An 18,820-nucleotide genomic window follows, 5' to 3' on the forward strand; every position below is an offset into this window, starting at 1 on the left:
CAAAGACTTGTAAGAATATGAACCTAACCTCAGTGAGGAGTCTGCAAACTGGAGAAAGTGGCAACTTTGTACTGCTTGTGACCTTCAGGTAAATAAAGTGTCCAGGTTCATGTTATAAGAATTTTGCCTTTTTGTTTGCTTGCTTTATTCAGGTGGCCAACCTGGCTTGTTCCATCTCCAACAATGAAGAGGGTGTGAAGTTGGTACGAATGGCTGCGACCCAAATTGACAGCCTATGTCCACAGGTGAGGACTTCAAAACCACTTTCATCCCATCATAAAGCACTCTTTACACACGCCCTGGTCAATGTGTTTTAGTAATTATGGGCTCCTCTAAATTCATCTCAAAGGAATAATTTTAGAGGGTTTTTGTTTTGTTTTGTTTTAGAAATTGGAATAGCTAGTGAAAGCAGAGAAAGAATCAGAGTTGGCAGAGTCTGAGGAGCTATGAATAATGTGTAGGAGGACCTTGTAGTACTGTTTCTCAGAATGCATGCAAAGGAGGATGTTAAAATCGATCAATTGTTTCCAAGGTTAACGGTAGGCCTTATTCACACAGGACCCAACATAGTAACGAGTAGAGGAAGTGGAGAACGGAGGCTGAATTTAAGATTCAGGATCTAATGTGCAGGCTCCACTGTGCACACCTGCTGAGACCCACTCACTAGGAAAATTTGCGGAGGAATTGTCTCCTGATACCTCTTGGCAATGCTCAACACAGACAGATTAAAAAACATAATAGACACAGACTTTGTGACTGGGGAAGGAGGAACAAAGAGGAGGTGGAACAAAGAGAGATATTTCCATCTGCTCTGAGCAGAGTTAACCCAGGTCCCCTATTTTTACACATACAAACACAGACGCACACATCCTCAGCAACAGCCGTGTCCACATCATAGCATCTCTTTTCCTACATTAGAGTAATCCCACTAAAACTAAATCTAAAGAGCGAGAAGTGATAAAGAAGAGGGAGAAAAAAGAAATCATGCTGCTGGTGGTTGAAGTGCGCATGCCAGCTGTCATAGTGATATGATTAATACTGCTTGTTCTTAAGTACAAGTCTGTTGATGTGTAGAATCTCAGCAGGAAGTTGCTTAAAAAAAAAAATAAATAAATAAATAATTGGGGTATATGGACACAACTTTCTCGTGTTTAAAAGAGCCATTTTATTTTCATTATTCTTAAATCTCACGAAGCATTGATCTCTTTTGGCTTAAATCCAAATGTTCTATCTCACAGAGATCAGGCTCAGGGCTGCTTTCAGAAAAGATAGCCTGTTTAAGCTCCAAAAAATTCTTTTTAATCCATTCACTGGACTTCTGCACAACATGTACCTCTGTGTGACACGTATGCTACCGACAATACATTTATAGTCAGTGCTTTTACATTTTTTTTTCTCATGCAGCAGATATAGGCAAGGAGATTTCTTACTAATCTTTTGAGCTCAACCAGGTACTATCAGGCCACAGCATACAGTAAATACCTGCATGGCCAAACAGAAGAAAGAATAAAGGTCTTACATTACGTGAAGCCTGATGAGCTCAACTACTGTGCACTGCAGCCCCACTGGTCACCTCACAGCGTCAGTCGCTTGACACATTAACCGGTCTTCATTTCATATTGCCAGAAGCGTACTGAGCACCCCGCGTGTATCATTTATGTTAACAAATAGATGCAGACTGAAAATGAACCAAAAGGCTTCAGGGATGGTGTTTATCATTTATCATGGTTTCAATCAAAAAGTGCTTGTTGCGTTCATCTGCGGCACTCTACTGTCATGCATTTATACTCCACTCTCCTCCTGGTATCTGCTCCCTGACAGGCTCATATTAGATACAACCTTCCCTCTCTGAGCTTGACAGCCAATCAAAATAACAAACGACAGCCCGCGACCATGACACTTAATGTCAACAAATTCTATGGAAAGACCAAATCCAACAGTCAACTGATTCTATTAACAACTATCACTATGTAGTCAGATCCTGATGTAGTGTGTAACTGTGTGCCATGAATCTCTATTCCTGTTGGTAAACTAGTGAAACACATAGATCCATGGTTAGTCCCTCAAGCGTTGTGCTAGTAACCATACATACTCACCAGAAAATGAAATATATATATTAATGCAGAGCTGTAAATATTCTACAACAAATAGCTAAAACACAGCCTACCTGCCTGATATAAGAAATGTTACTGATGTTTTATATACACTACCAGTCAAAAGTTTGGACACACCTTCTCATTCTCACTCTCAGTGGTTTTTATTTAATTATTTTATACATTGTATACTAATTATGAAGCCATCAAAACTTTTAAAGAATACATATGGATTTATGTTGTAAAGAAATAAGTGTTCATCTTCAGTATTAATCTACAATGTAGAAAATAATACAAATAAATAAAATGCATTGAAAGAGAAGGTGTGTCCAAACTTTTGACTGGTAGTGTATGTGGCTTGTTTTTTTTAAGAGTTCTGTGTTTATTAGGAAAAACTATGTTTGGGGCTAAGAGCCATAAATGGACTAATGCATGATTATGATTGGTTCTAGTCTTTTCATGTAGATAAACATTGGCTAACATCAGCCTTTCATTTTAATTAGGGCTGGGACTTTAACACATTAATTTAGATTAACTAATTACAGATAAAATAACGCATTTAATTGCACCTTTCTCAGTTTCCCAATTTCCGGCACACTGGTAAAACTAATGCACACTCCAGCCCAGTAGGTGGCGGTAATGAACCTAAAGTCTGTTTGCCAGCCGCAAAGAAGATGCGCAGGATGCACTGAGTGATGTCAAGAAAGTTTGGTGAACAGTGAAGGAAGACGAGACCGCAATGAGCTTGTTGGGCAGAAAGGTTTCTTTTAAAAAATGTCCCAATGGCAGCTTGGATAAAAGTGTGGTTGTGTGCAAACAAATCGTCGTAGCACTTCAAGCCGACGGCCTCACCTCAATGCATGTTGCTGTTAGCACCAGAGCTAACGTTACCTATGACAGTCCTGGTACCAGCAAATGGTGTAACCATCCCATAATAGACCACTTTTCAAGACACTAAAATTGCTTGAGTTTACAGAAAGTCTTAAAATGTTGTATATAATCGCTATAATTGCACTTTGAGTTTGCAGTAATCTGTGAATGTAGTAGACAGATGAAAAATGCAAATAAATATACCATATTTTCGCGACCATAAGGCGCACCGTATTAAAAGGCGCAGTCTCAGTTCCGGGTGCTATTTCTGTATTTAACACATACATAAGGCGCACCGGATTATAGAGCGCGTGCATGGTAAAACATACCTGTACTAGCTTAAAACATGCATGCTAGCGTGTGTTTTAAACAAGGCAGCGGAAGCAAAACTGAGTTCAGTTGTACTTTATTGAAGTATTTAGCAATGTTTTCACGTTGTTTTTTGATCAATCCTCATTCACAAATCCATCAAAGTCCTCATCTTCTGTATCCGAAATGAACAGCTGGGCTAGTTCACCATGGAACACGCCAGGTTCCCGTTCGTCATTATCAGAGTCAGTCTCGTTGCCGTGCGGCTCCTCATAAATGATGCCGGCTTTTGCGAAAGCTCGAACAACAGTGCAAGCAGACACGTTAGCCCAAGCATCCGCAATCCATTCACAAATTGTGGCGTAACTCGCCCGGCGCTGCCTCCCAGTCTTAGTAAAACTGTGTTCGCCATCTGTCATCCATCGCTCCCACGCCGTTCGCAACTTCACTTTGAACGCCCTGTTTACACCGATGTCCAGCGGTTGGAGTTCCTTCGTCAAGCCTCCCGGAATGATAGCAAGCTCCGAGTTCATTTGCTGCACTTGGTTTTTCACAGCGGCTGTGAGATGGACGCGCATGGAGTCACAGATCAACAGGGACGGTGACGCCAAACCCATGTTGTTTTGCATAATGCAAATACCGGCACTATATACCAACTGGGGGCGTGCCTTTAGCGTCTTCTTTCACGCCCACACTTCCCCCTTTAACGTTCTCATGCTGTCCTCTGTCACGTCCGCCTTTTCTCTATATAAGCAGCGTGTTGGCAGGAAATGCTGTCAGTCAGTCAAGCGGAGCGTTAATCAAAGTCACACAGTAACATTTACAGATGTTGGAACTCGGTGCACACATAAGGCGCACCGCATTATAAGGCGCTCTGTCCATTTTGGAGAAAATTTAAGACTTTGAAGTGCGCCTTATGGTCGCGAAAATACGGTAAATAAAACAAACATTTTTGTTGTTTAAGTTCGTATATATGTCCATTCATCGATTCAGTCGTCAACCAAAATTTATCTGAACTGAAAACCTTTGCTTATTGTGTCATATAATGCTATTTGACAAAAATGTGATTAATCACAATTATTACAAAGCCTCTAATTAATTTGATTATTTTTTTAAATTGTGTCCCACCACTACTTTTAACACAATATACAGTATGTTGTTAATGGCATTCCTGGTTTTGAAAATGTGTTTTACAGTTGTGCACAAATGGGTTTAAAGCCTGTAACAACAGTAGTAGACCTGACTTTATCCTCACAAATATACATATGCACACAGATGTACCCATGTTTTCCATGCTTCCACTATTAACTCTTCTTCCATGCCAGGTTATCAACGCTGCACTCACTCTGGCTGCCCGTCCCCAAAGCAAGGTGGCCCAGGACAACATGGACGTCTTCAAGGACCAGTGGGAGAAGCAAGTGCGCATCCTGACCGAGGCCGTGGATGACATCACCTCTGTGGACGACTTCCTCTCCGTGTCAGGTATGAGGCAGTTCAAATCCTTTACAGGTGGGCTGGTTGAAGACAATGAGCCACATGTTCTTAATTTCACTCACTTGTGAAATTCCAAGTTCACACACTGCGACTAAGTGAAGTGGGTGTCAGGTAGCTTCTAATATCAAATTCAAAGCATCTCTCTGTGACAGCTCGATGGGAAAAAAACAGAATAGCTGTTTGGTTAACAACAAATTAGAAATCACAACATTTGAAAAAAAAAAACAAAGGAGCAAAACAAAGAAAATCACAGCAATTCAACAGTGAAGTTAGGAAGCAAATAATCAGAGAACAGTTGGCCATTTTTTGGTGGAATTGTGCTATGTTGTATTTTTTCTGCATTTTGTTTACCTATTTTTCCACAGCACTTCCCACTTATTGATTTGCAATTTCAGTAGACATTTAATTGTATGTAAAAAACCAAACAAACAAACAAACCAAAACACTTTACAGCTCTTATCATATACCAAAATATAACAGTGTAGAAACTGGTATACATTGGTAAGTTTTTGAATGTGTTGTCCGTACACAAAAAATTGGTTATATTAACCAAATATATTGTAAGAACAACCTATTCATGTTCGAGGACAAACATTAATCATTACATTCAGTTCTTGTAGTCATCAGTGACAATACTGTAAACAAGACCGAGTTCCATTTACAAGCAAAATTTCTTCTTTTGAGAACAAGATGATTATTATTTCTCCTAACAATAGAATGGCTTGGGTCCTTCCAGTACCATTCACTGTCATTCTTTCTTCTCTCCCAAGAGAACCACATCCTTGAGGACGTCAACAAATGTGTAATTGCTCTGCAAGAGGGGGATGTGGACACTCTTGACCGAACTGCTGGAGCTATCCGGGGCCGAGCTGCTCGTGTGGTCCACATCATTAACGCTGAGATGGAAAACTACGAACCTGGGGTCTACACTGAGCGTGTACTGGAGTCCATCAAGCTCCTGTCGGAGACTGGTTAGTGCACTGCAGACAGAGCCAATGTAGCACAAGGAGCAATAGTTTAATGCCTTACTGTTGTTATGCATAATGTTCAATACAAAGATTAATACAGTATCCTTCACCCTTGGACTGTGCTTGCCTCAAACATCATGCTACAAGCCTTTTATGGAGTAGTCTAGCACACTCAGAAGACACATTTGAGCACACATTAGCTTCCCAGTCTAGTCAGTGACTTACAGATACACCTTAACTGCCTGAATGTCTAGTGCTCTACAGTTTTGATTAGTGTCTTGACTCTAGCACAAACCCTGGACACCTTCTGTTCACCCCTCTGCCACTCTTGCCTTCCATCCAGTTTTTATCCATTATTTTTTCCCCCCATCACTTTGCAGTGTCAAGGCATATTTCAGGAGGTCCAAGTTTATCTCTGTGGCCGACCACACGCAGGATGAGCACATTTCTCAGTCAAACCTAAAGTGAAGACTGGTTCCTACATAACTGACTGACTGAATACTTTTCATAGTATATGTGGTGCAAACGATGCAGTAAGGAGCTGTAAGTAAACTTTTATAGCTCTGTGTAGTGGGATGTTTTATGAGCATTATATTGGCTTGGTATATGCTGGATTGGATACAGTATGTAGTTTGGGTTTTGGAATTCTGGGCCTCAGAAGTATTCAAAATTCATAGGATGTGCCTTTATGGAGTGTACAAAAAAGAATGTATGTTTTATTATCGTTTTAAAATATGAGATTGTGGGCTGTGTTATACAAGGAACTTCAAAAATCATCAAATCCAATCACTTACTGTGATAGATTTGTTTTATTATTATATGTTTCTATTATTTTTACAGCAAATTTATAAAGTACAATGTACAAAGTATGTGACCTCTTATGTAATTTGAAGGTGACAGTAGCATGGAAAGCGCAATACCAGGGAACCAGAACTACTTTACCAACAATGAGTCTACTGCCTCACTCTGGTACAATGAATCTTTTGAGCCCTAAACCCCCCAAGCAGTGACTTGTGTCTTGATTTGCACAGGCGCTCACAACATCATCAGCCAAGTTAAGTTAGTTTGGGTTGAACATACGACTTAGTAGTGCTGAATGATTTCAGTATTGAGCACAAATAACTACGGTGAGCCCAGAGGAGGGAGTCATGTTTCAGTCAGTTGCTATCCACAAAGATTTATACTAGACTCAGTCGCACAGTTCTTGAGTGAGTTTTTTACACTTCCACCATGATCACAGGTGTTTAATTTTGTCATATTTACAAGCTGAGTAGGTGGAAGACAATGAAAGCAATGGCGACTTCTTGGAAACAACACACATCAATTAATACCCAAGGACTGATATATTCGGGCAAGATTCAGTACAAAATATTTCTTCATTAAAACTTCAAATGCCCTGGCAAATTTGTTGCAGTACCATCCCTATTGCAAAGAATCATTCAGACAGTTATAGGAAAACTAGTCAGTGTTTCCTTAATTCTCTTGTATAAAGTGATATGTTATTATTAAAATATATTTTTATATATATATTTGTATTGTGTGTATTGTGTGTATTGTGTTTAGAAAGATTCCAAACACAAAGAGGGAACAATGCCTGTGCGTTTATTTCCTTGAAAAATTATTTTGCTCGGTGAAGCTTAAACGTATACTCTGACGTATCCTTAAAAATACACCATCACAAATGGTGCACAAAAACAAAAGCACAGGATGAAAGGAAAAAAGTAATTTAGCAATTACCTGCCCTCAAGAATAAGATCTGACCACATTTCCTCTTTTACACCAGCCACCCCCCTCCTCGGTGTACTTTTTTTTCCCCTCGTTCTCGCCCATCCTTCCCTCCCCGCTTTCTATCTCTCCCATTAGAGCCCATTTAGCGAGGCGGTATATCTATTGTTTCGCTCGTTACTTTCATCTGCCAGGATAATTGAGAGACACAATCAGCTCCCTCCCTGCTAGCTGATAAGTTGCAAACAGTATTAGGTGAGTCACGTGTGTTCCCACAGCCATCTGTCTGAGCCCCTCTTCTGGTGTTCAACTCCACTATAATGGACTACTTACTGTACTAGTTATATGGTATCTTAAGCACATTCTGTTCTGTTATTGCATAATTCAGTTTAATTGATTGGGGTAATTAATTGATGAAGTACAGTGGCAATATCTCATGGACACTTAAGGTCAATTTTGTATGACCATAACCTTGTCACACGCTAAGACTATATAATTGTGCTGCTGTTCTATTAATCCTCCATGGAGCATGGAGCTACTTTCAAGAGTCAGCAGGACCCAGAAGTATTATGTCAGCAATACTAAGAACAACAAATGGAGAACTGTTGATGCTGCAATATCACATTGATTGCTCACAGATTTTTCCATATCTTGAATTTGCTTTTTTTAAAGAGTTAATATCATAATGTAAATCTAATGGCTTAATATTAGAAACCTAGCACTTGAATGGTGTAAAAGATTTGATGAAATTGCATGCAGTTAAGCACCTACAAGAAGTGCAAAGAGTGCATTGTACAGAGTATGGAAAAAGTAATACAGTATGTTACAGTATAAACAATTGTATAAACACACTAAATCTATAAATATAATAACTAGGTAGCATATAAATGTATATGTACAGGTAGGGATAAATGACAGTGTGAATTATATATAGATTCAATAACTAGGCTGAGTTTAACAGGACTTTTGTCCAACTTGAAAATACATACAGTCTCCAACCTTACACATATAGAGAACCAAACAGAAGCTTTTTTAGAATAGTATCAGTGCATTGGAGTATCTCTGTCTTTATTTCCACTCCTCTACATTTCAGAAATACAGTAAATTTTCAAAATTATAATGGCTGTTGTAGCTTTTTATGGTCTTATCCTCATTTTTATCTCAGAGATTGCTTTTATTTCCCTAAGGTTTTTTATTGTGTTTTGTTTTTATTCATCTTTATCTTGATCTTATTTATTTAATCTTATCTTTTTACTTGTCTTTGCTGCTATATTGGTAAATCGCGGAACACTGAGCACTTTTTTTTGTCTTGTCACTTGATCAGGTTCAATTTGTGTTTTGTAATGGATTGCCAAATACAATAATTATTTCTGTAAAACAAATCTACCCATGGGTATGAATAAAGTAACCTTGAACCTTTAAAGGACATAAAACTCAATGATATCATTGATTAGTAAAGCTCAAACACTGCCACTAGCAGTCTGCAGTGTTTAGTTCAACCAGTTACACATAAAGGTACTTAACTGTACTTACACTGGAACTTGTAAGACCTACACTATTGACACAAACCACTTATATTCACTTTAAATCAAATATGCCCAAGAAATAATGGTACAATATTTTGAGTTTTTGAATGACAACATATTATACAATATATTTGTATCTGTATGTTAATGCTTTTTTCCCCTGAAGTAATAGGCAACTCCAACTCACAGACCAAATTTGCAGTGAAAGAGCCTGGAGTTGCTCTAAAGACCAAGTAAGAGATGTCAGGTCAGGAGCGTACCAAGAGCATGCTCATTGTGTTTTTTTAACGTTCATGGTGTCATGCCCTGTGAGTTCCTCCCACAGTGGCAGGCTGTTAATGTCGGGTTATACTATAGCGTGCCTGAGGCATCATGGCAACATGCCCGCTCAGCATGTTGAAATCGTGAGTTTTTTGGCCATATTTGACCCCCTGCAACTTTTTGCGCTTCCCCAAAATAAAACTGACTCGAAGGCTTGCTGTTTTGACACAGTGGAACAGATTCACAGTCATCACAGTTGGTGCTTGACACATGTACAGAACATAACTTCCGGAGAGCGTTCCAAGCCTTGTAGAAGCGTAGGGTGAAATGTATTGCCGCACGAGGTAACCAAGCAACTTGAATAAGGTATAATTTAGTTATTTATAGTCACACACTCTGACGTTTTTAATTGCACCTTGTATGTGTGTGTTTGATGTTTCACATTTCACATTCTCAACCTGCAAAATGGAACACTTTTGTTAGCTTGAGTTTTCTTAAACACTGTGAAGAGAACAGAGTTCAAGTTGTTCTAACTGTCAGTGCCAGATTGTAGATATCCAAGAAAAAAGAGCAGTGGGGGTGGGATGTAGAGGCCAAAGAAAAAAATGCCAGAAAAGGACTAGAGTGGGTTGACTTTGGTGCTGGTTATTTCAACCAAAAACTTGATGGTTTGTTAAATCATTCAAATCTGTTCATTGGACAGTTTTTATTTCCAAGTGAAACCACAAGTCATTTCAGAAAGTTCCTCAAAACATCATATTTTTATGTTCAAGTGACAGTCATCCACCATGATAGTTCTGACAAAGCAAAGAAGAGGTTGGTTGCTGTCGTTGATGCATTTATTATTTGTTTTTAATATTTGTGGTAACAGCTACTAAACATTAAAAACTGAAACCCTCAAAAGCCAGTGAGGAAACAGCACGTTTGTCGATGGTGAAAGTGTTTTAAACTTCAGCAGCTATGGCATCCTTTCCTTGTAGCATCAACATCTCAACATTTACTAGTTGAAATTGCTACTACTTGCTGATACTACTACATTGTTTTCCTATAGGTGGTGCAGGTGATTATTTCTACAACCTTTCTGACACCAATAACCAAACATGCGAGTTTGTGATTTAGTTGCAAGCCAGTTTCAGAAGTTTTTTTTTTTTTTTTTAAACTCCACAATATAAATCTAATGGAACTTGTGAATGCAGACACAGCAGTATGTTCACAGATAAACAGCTGCATTAGACTTACTGCCTATTTAATGCAGGAAGCCTTACATTCAATTGACAACAGCATGGCTACACCCATTAGGATCCATTTTTAAGCTGCCTGTCGTCCTGTCTGACTTCACCTAAAGGTCAGGGCTAAGAATATATAGTCTGTAGAGATGCAACAAATAGACGAGTCACACTGGTTACATGGCCTTGGGGAGCACTCCTGTCTTAAATTTTAACGAGGCCTCCACTCGATTCTGGGTGCTAATTGAGATGTTAAGGCGGGGAACCAGCAACTGTGTTAGACCAGTGTTTCATTGGCTCCATATTTCTCTTTGATGAAGAGCTGTTGTGTTTCCCCTTCCTGTTACCCTCTTAGTGGTAGTTGGGGTTTTTAAGGGCTACCATGCACGTCTGATCTGGACCATAAAGCACTTATTGATCCTCGTGAACTTTTGCCTCCCTCCTCCCTCAGTCCTCACAGGCCTGATGTCTATGGATTTGAACACAGTCAAGGAGAAATCTATAGCTATGGGGAAAGATGATTAAGTGTAGCTGAACAAAGGGAAAGGATATAGGACCACACACTTTGTAGAGGGTACCGAGTCCAATTAACTAGACTCTACCAAAGAATCAATAGCTGTCACCAAGGATTTCACTAAGCGATTTAAGAGAGGATTTTAGTGAAATTCATTGATGTGGCCCCTTTTTTCCTCTTCTCGGTGTTGTGCATGTGTAAAACATTTATACTTTGCCTGGGTACGCGTGTGTTTGTGTGTCTTTGTTTGTATTTGATCGCCCCTGTGTTTATGCCCACGGCCACTCATGCCAATCACAACCACTTGCCCGTTTTCCAGCTGCCACACCAACATGACGCTCATCACAACCACCTGGCCTTTGACCTTGTCTCAATTTGCCTGTCCCTCTTTCTCATATTGAGTGTGATCAGATTTATGGCCAGGCCAAATACAGGCGGCCAATGCACACAACTCTTCTGTGTAAAGCTTAGCTATAGATTCCTGACAGACAGTCCACACATGGGCCCAGGATTGAAGCGTGTCCTTGAGAGGGAGAAAAATCAATAGCCTAATGGGAAAGTGGTTATGGCTTCTCCCTCTCTCCCCTCGACTCCCTCTCCCTCCTACTTCCCCGATACACTTTTCTGCCCACTAACTCCCTGTGTTTAAACTCCTCGCCAAAAAGGAGGGACACATTTTAAAGTTGATCATTAATGTGGTGCCTGTAGAGGGCAGATTAAAAAATGACACATGGCCTAAATCAGTGTGCCATTTAGAGAAGGTGGGGTCGTGTTGCCCCTTGGTATTACATCGGGGCACAGTAAATAGGATTTAGCCAGGTTTTAGCAGTGAGTAATAACACACATGCTCATGCTGCCACCCACATGTTATGCCTGTAAATCAATGGATCAAGTGCACTAAAAAGAACTATAGCAGAGACTAAGGGATAAGAACTACAGCAGAGACTAAGGGATAGAAGTAAAGACACTTCATACTGTCTGCTTCTAAAATAATAGCTCTGAGGACCAGACTCTTTATTTTAATCTTTAATCAGAATACTCCATTGGTGACTTCAGTAGCTAGCAATATAGAGGAAGCTATTTATACTTAAGGGGAAATAGAGAAGTGGATCAGTGCTCTTTTAATACTCAAAATGGCCTCCTTATATGACCTGTAGGTGTATAACACACAGTTGCTGAGCTGGATGAGTCACTTTTTTAAAACTGTGTCCATTGTTTTAATGATGGGAAAAGAGATTTTAGCTAGAATGAGAAGCAGATGGCAAAGCTTGCGAGGAGAGGAGGTAAGGTCTCTTAATCAGTGCGTAAATAGAGGCGGGAGTTAGGAAAGAGTAGTGATGAGGAAATTGCTATCAGACTAGCAGAACAGTATGAGGAGGTAGGTGAAATGTTTTAACTAAGGTTAGAGTGTAGGAGAGCAGACCAGTGAGCAGACTAAAAAGAGGATTTTTTATTTATTTTTTATCCTGTATTGTATAACAGTGTTACATATGCATTCGTTTGTGGTTAGATCAAAGATCTCTCAAGCTATTTAGTGTTTATTATTAACTTAATCCTTTAAATAAAAAAATGTAAAATGAAGTGCAAAGCGTACAAACTGTGTAGGCATTTAGAGGCGCATTTGCTATTTTGGTGCATGATCATGCAGCAGCACAGCATACAAAAGGGCAGGTTAAAGTTGGATATAATGTTGCAGTCGCACCAGAATTTGCTTCCCATTCATGTTTATAACAAGGAACAATTGAGTTCAATCTGATTAAACTTCGGCTAGTGAAATTGCCTCCCTCTCCAATGTCCAGCCAGTTTGACAAAACCTCTCATTGAGAAAATAATATTTGCTCAGTCTTGTTCTTGTTTTACAACTCCACCATGAAATAATGCAAGCACAAGATAAGAAGAGATGCTGTTTGGCTGCAGTGAGCGCAAGGACAGTGATGAAGGTTAAAGACAGTCAAATGTTTCATAAAAGGCTGTATAATCGACAATTTTGTGGACTGCTCTTGTTAGCCTGCCGGCCACGGTAGCTCAGGCGTATTATTTTCACAGCACCTCCGTTGTTATTTCCTCTCCCTACCTGCTTTTGGTCACACCCCATAAGTAAAGCGTGGCTTCAGCATTAAGGTGCGGTCACGTAACATTTCCAGTCAACAAATATTTGCTCTGTTTCCCATTCAGCTCTACCAAAGCCTGTCTGAGAGACGAGCCCAAGAGTGTGCATCTCCTGTACGGCTGTGATATTCAGCAGATCTGCCAGTTGGAGTTCACCTCTTTTTTTCACCTTTGACTGGTCAGATGTGCTGCTTGGCCAGTAGAGACACAGCTGCACTGTGCTTGGAAATGTAGAAGTTGATATTTTAGCTTTTTTTTTTTTTTTTTTTTATCATTATATTTTGGACATTACTGCACTGCCAGAAAACAAATTGTACCATCGCTTTTATACGCTGTAAGAGTCACACCACTGGTCTCCTTACTATGAAACAACTTTGCCAATTAAAGTGAGGCATGATGACATCAGCTCAACAAATGGAAAGATGCTTTTCCAGGAAATATTATTTTATTATTGTGAGGGTCACAACCTGAACATCTCAGGCAGATAGTGTTGATTTTTAATCAACTTGTACAATGATAATAATAAAAATAAATACTAATAAAATACCAAGTTGATGAAGCCGTTTTTACCACTTCACTATTTCAGCTTTATTTCTACTGTATCTCACTTCATAAATGGTTTCAACTTAGCTTAAAATGTGACACAATGACACCTTTAATAAAAGTAAACATAGTGGATGGTCATGCATAATGACATTGCGCTCTGGTGTAGTACTTCTCAAATCAGACACTGCAAATTCATCAGCAAATGTGCCCTGCTGCCTTCAGATTGCTGCAGGGGTTTAATGAAATGAAGGAGAAGGTGTTCATGCAGTATAAAGCAGCTGTGAACAATAAATACTATAAGACTCACTTATAGTAATTTATAGATCACTGTAGACTGCTTTATTGATGCTTCACACACATTTATTGTATTTTTTTCCCCCCAGTTTAAGCACATTTCCTGTCTGAGAAGTGACTTAATAAAAAGGATTAGTAACATATGAAGCATTATCCAATTATTCCTGTGCCTTTGCTGCTGGGATTTTGCTTGCTGATGTTGATAAAATCACCAAAATGGCAACAGACTGATGTTGCACAAAAGACTGATGTGGTTCTGAGTCATCTATTTTTAAAGTATAAACTATATTTTCTAACTGAAGTTGCTTTGCGCTGCCTCATTTAAATGAAACACCCACCTGTGCACCGTGCACTCTGCGCTCAGCACCAAAATACCCCACAGATGTGCATAGAGTGTCTCAAGTTCAAAAAAGTGCCAAACTGTCGGAGCTCTGCTTCCATTCGGTTTTGTGCAGCCACAAAAATAGGGCCCTACAAGATAAGATAAGGCTTTATTGATCCCGAAGGGGAATTCACATGTTACAGCAGTGCATAGACAGGTTAAGATGGAGCAAAACATATCCAGCAATAAAGTAAATAAAATCGTATACGATGTTGAATAAAATGTAGACATGGCATTGAAAATGCCTTATATATGCCACAAGGTCTTGGACTGTGTAAGGGATTTATGGAAATATTTGTGTGAGAAGAAGTTCGATAATGCAACTCTGCAGCAATGATGTGTGTCTTATACATAATGAATAAGAGACACAGAATACATAATTACGTGTTAAATCTGCAGTAATAGCAGCATATTTTTAGCTACTCGAGTGCAGCAAAAACAACACAAACATATCATCAACTTTTAAGGGACTGTTTTCAAACTTGTTAGCAGCCAGTTGCCTATTTATATCCAGCATGTATTTGACAAACAGCAACATCATTCATTTGCATCTATTTCTGAGTTCACTCGATTAATGCAGGTCCACGCTTTGATGCAGTTTCTGTTTGTAAGAGTATTTGATTTGACGTGTCATATTATATCATCTAAACTGAGTTGTCGCAATCTGAAATTGAGGTTTGGGCATCAGAAATTGTGCAGGTTGTGCTGTTTATATCTTGTTAAACACATCACAGGGGCACCACCGTCTCTGCTTTGAGGTTTTTAAGCATTCATTGTACTTCCATAACTTCTCACTTAAACTATGCTTAAGCCTAGAGGGTGAAAAAATCCATTCCTACATGGTCACATTTAATTCCCTTCATCATTTTTCAACTGGAATGAGTGAAATTGCTCCTTACCATCAGCAACTTTGCTCATTAAGAGCTCGGAGAACATTTAAATATTTCTATTTAAATCGCCTTCCCAGCAATTCCCAAAAGCCTATTTTACGCTTCTCCAGTAAGTGGATTAAACTGAATTAAAAATGAAAAGAAAAAGGGAGAGACTTTTTGTAGTGCCTTTTATGTTTGGTGAAATATAGCTTATGTTTTGTATCAGACAAATAAGTACACTGCAGATACACCTTTAGTGCAAGCTCGTTAATTGATTTAGTTCACTCTGCATGTAAGAGAGGAAGTGAGTGTGAAGAATATTAATAAAATCATAGCTGGCCTTTTGTTTCTAGGCTCACCAGCCAAGCTGCAGTACCTTATTTGTCTTTTCCCCTGTTTTTCTTTTTCCTATCCCTCTGTCCCAATTAGACCTGTTTCTTCCTCTCAAAAGGATGTTGTCTTAAATCAGTTTAGGTATCTACTCTTCAAAAATCCAATCTTTGTTGATACATATTTGTTGTTTATTATCTCCGAAGCAGTCGAGACATCTTTTTAAAACATATCAAAAAAGCCTCTCCCTGTCTTTTTTCTAAAATCATTCCTAAGTATGTATATTTATCATGGAGTCAAAGAAAATATCTGCCTAGTTGTGTACCTGAAGTGCATTCATAAATAATAGTGGGGTTATAGTCTTTTGTAGTATTTGAAGAAGGAGCTACTATATGACTATACAGTATCTGAGGACCTTTTCTGGCTGTCGACTGTCTGTCTAGGTAAACTGCTTTTGTTATGGTAATTCCTTCCAGCACAAAGTCCATATGAAAAAATAACATATTATTAAACTCTGCATTCAATTACTGTGACACAACAGGAGATTACGTGGAAAGGTAGCCTGCTAAATATTGAAACGTTCGGCCGGTATTCTTGAATATTAAACAATGTCTATTCACATTCAGCACAATTCATTTGAATACACAAAGAGCCTAAAGCTCTTCCATCAGGTCTGGCCAATTGATACTGACAACAAAACCAACCATTTTTATGGTCAATAGGGACTTTTCTTTTGTCGCTTGGCTTTTGTTTGCCTCAAAAGACTTTGATGAATTTGTTTCCCTTCATCGGCATTGTGATTTGACAGGCTGAGCTTGCAAGTTAGCGTCCTTGTAGTGTAACACTGAAGCACACTCAGCCGTCTCCCAGCTATCTCCCAGGTTACACAACTTTCAGACAGACGTACATGCACTTCCATGTGCCACCCGTCAGCATACGCACATGTGACTGACAGTCTTCGAGCCGCGTAAGCCAAGGAGAAACGGTTAATTGGTGTGCGATGTGTGAATGGCATGTTGTCGTTTGCACGGAGGTTTAGGGTGACATCTCACTGTTTACTGATGTGCACAAGTGAGCAGAGACTGGCAGGGACCATGTGGCTACAAAGTTTAGGAAAATGTTCATGTCCTCGGATAGAGAACTGACACGGACATTTGTGCCTTCACCCCGACAGTTTCCCGTTTCAAATTGATAGGCTTTCAGCTATTATGGAAAAACTAATGTGCTAAACATGTCTCTCCTGTCTTTCCTTTGTTCTCTGTCTCTACCTCCCTCGGCCTTTTCTCTCTGCAGTCATGCCTCGTTTTGCTGAACAAGTGGAGGTTGCTATCGAGGCACTGAGTACAAACCCCCCACAGCCCTTTGAGGAGAATGAGTTCATTGATGCATCCCGTTTGGTGTACGATGGCGTCCGTGACATCAGGAAAGCTGTCCTCATGATAAGGGTATGTCCATTACCTTGTATGAAAAGAGTGAAAGAGAAACACCCACTGAAATGGTTTAAATGCTCAGCGGGAGTTAGTCAGAAACTGTGGTTTGAAATGCTGATTAAAATCAATCGCGGTTATTTATTTCTGTCTTTCTCGATGACTTTCAAAAGATTTGATTGTGCATTTTAATATATAGACATGTAAATAATGTGGTTATTTCTTAGTGCTGCTAAACAATCACTTGACAGAGTTTAGAGCCTATTTAGGTAAATCTACCAACACTATACTACACATACTATGGTGCTTTTTCACTTTAATGAACAATTTGGAAATATCTTATCTATGAGAATAAAATCTCTTGAGCCTGCTGGTGAACTTAACTGTGACTCGTGGCAAACTTATCCAGATTTTCCCTCTGCATTCTCATTTTTGCTACACATCTTTAGGTCTATTTTGGCACAGCAAATTGTGCTGCTGGCTGTTGTAGATGATAATGGATACTCAAAAATACAACAGCCCGAAGGATTGGGAAAAGTAGCATTGAAATCTACAATTCAATCAAACTCCCATTTGGGATGTCACACCTGTCATATGATCTGTTCTGTGAAGCTGGCAGAACACTTTACAGCATGTCATGATAAAAACGCAGCATAACAACAAGATACCAGCAGCTCTACTGCCTCACATTCCCACCGCGACGTTACAGTATCTGCATTTTTCACCCGAACTGGCCCTCTTCTCTTCACCATGTAATTCATTTATTCAACTTTATGCAGGCTGGAAGGTTTCCCAGTGCAGCTATGGAAAAAAAAATCTAATTATGGAAAATAATTTGATGTTGGTAAATAATGTAAAACAGGCAGCTTTGAACTGCCCGGGACCAGCTGGCTTCATAATCCTATCCAAGTTCAATTACTTTCTGAGGAAACAACTTGGAAGATCCTTGCTTTCTCTGTTGTCTGACTCCATCATATAGATAGCAAATGTTGGTGCCACATGTAATAGTTTTTGTGTGTGTGCGTGCGGGTGTGTGAGTGTTATTTTTCTCCCACTTAAACAGAGTAATAGCTCCTTTAGAATTTTACGGCGTAGATCTCATGAGTAGTCAGTGGATTACGAAACCAATTCTCCACAGTGTTTAAAAATTGAGGCAGGTCTTGAGTAGAGTGTAAAGTATAATGAAAGTTCTTGAAAACATAGTTGTTTCCTGGCCTTTATGTACCCCGTACTCACACATACACACTCTCACACACACTCGGAGCATCGGGGGATAGAGCACTGAACAGAAGCGAACATGTATGAAATTGAGCAGTGGTTAGAGACTGTAATATAACCAATATTTACACTCTTTGCCAGTGTTTCCCAGTGTGTCTGACACAGAAAGTTCAACTTGTACTGGATGTGCAGATCAAAAACGAGCGCTGCATTAGCAAAAAATGAAAGGAGCTGAATTGACGGGGTCATGCTGTTTCGGCTATCGGTGAGATGCTGAAAGTTAATCTCACCCGGCTGGTTTTAGAAAGAGATCCTTGAGTTTAAAGGTTCATCAGAAGCTAAACACTGCTCAGACATTTTTAACAGGGAGGCAGGATTTTTCCAAGCCTAAAAAGTTATCATGTAAAAACAATGATTTCGGTCTCAACTTTAAAAAAAAAACCAAACAAACAAAAAAAAAGCAGAAGTCTCCACAGTAAGTCGCCCTGTAAGTGAGCGCCTGAGCAGTGACCTCACTGAAATGAATGAGGGGGCTGCATTTTGTCACACAGTCTTAATGTCAGTGTGAACATGACTTTAGTCAGACTGTGTTACATTGTTACATTTAATTCTAGGAGCAAACTCCACAATATTTTTTCCATGGAGAAAGAGCAAAG

The 18,820-nt window shown here is 39.4% G+C and overlaps 1 protein-coding gene across 1 annotated transcript in view; it reads left to right on the forward strand.

Annotated features, from left to right (window-relative positions):
- Positions 1-18,820, forward strand: part of ctnna2 (catenin (cadherin-associated protein), alpha 2) — a 343,745-nt gene that overhangs the window by 301,060 nt on the left and 23,865 nt on the right. Inside the window, exons 10-13 of the mRNA XM_055009627.1 lie at positions 153-245; positions 4,598-4,754; positions 5,537-5,737; positions 16,813-16,964. Of these exons, the coding sequence (XP_054865602.1) occupies positions 153-245; positions 4,598-4,754; positions 5,537-5,737; positions 16,813-16,964 (603 nt within the window). The remainder of the gene's footprint in view (positions 1-152; positions 246-4,597; positions 4,755-5,536; positions 5,738-16,812; positions 16,965-18,820) is intronic.

The sequence above is a fragment of the Amphiprion ocellaris genome, chromosome 4, assembly GCF_022539595.1.
Source record: "Amphiprion ocellaris isolate individual 3 ecotype Okinawa chromosome 4, ASM2253959v1, whole genome shotgun sequence".
Taxonomy (NCBI): domain Eukaryota; kingdom Metazoa; phylum Chordata; class Actinopteri; family Pomacentridae; genus Amphiprion; species Amphiprion ocellaris.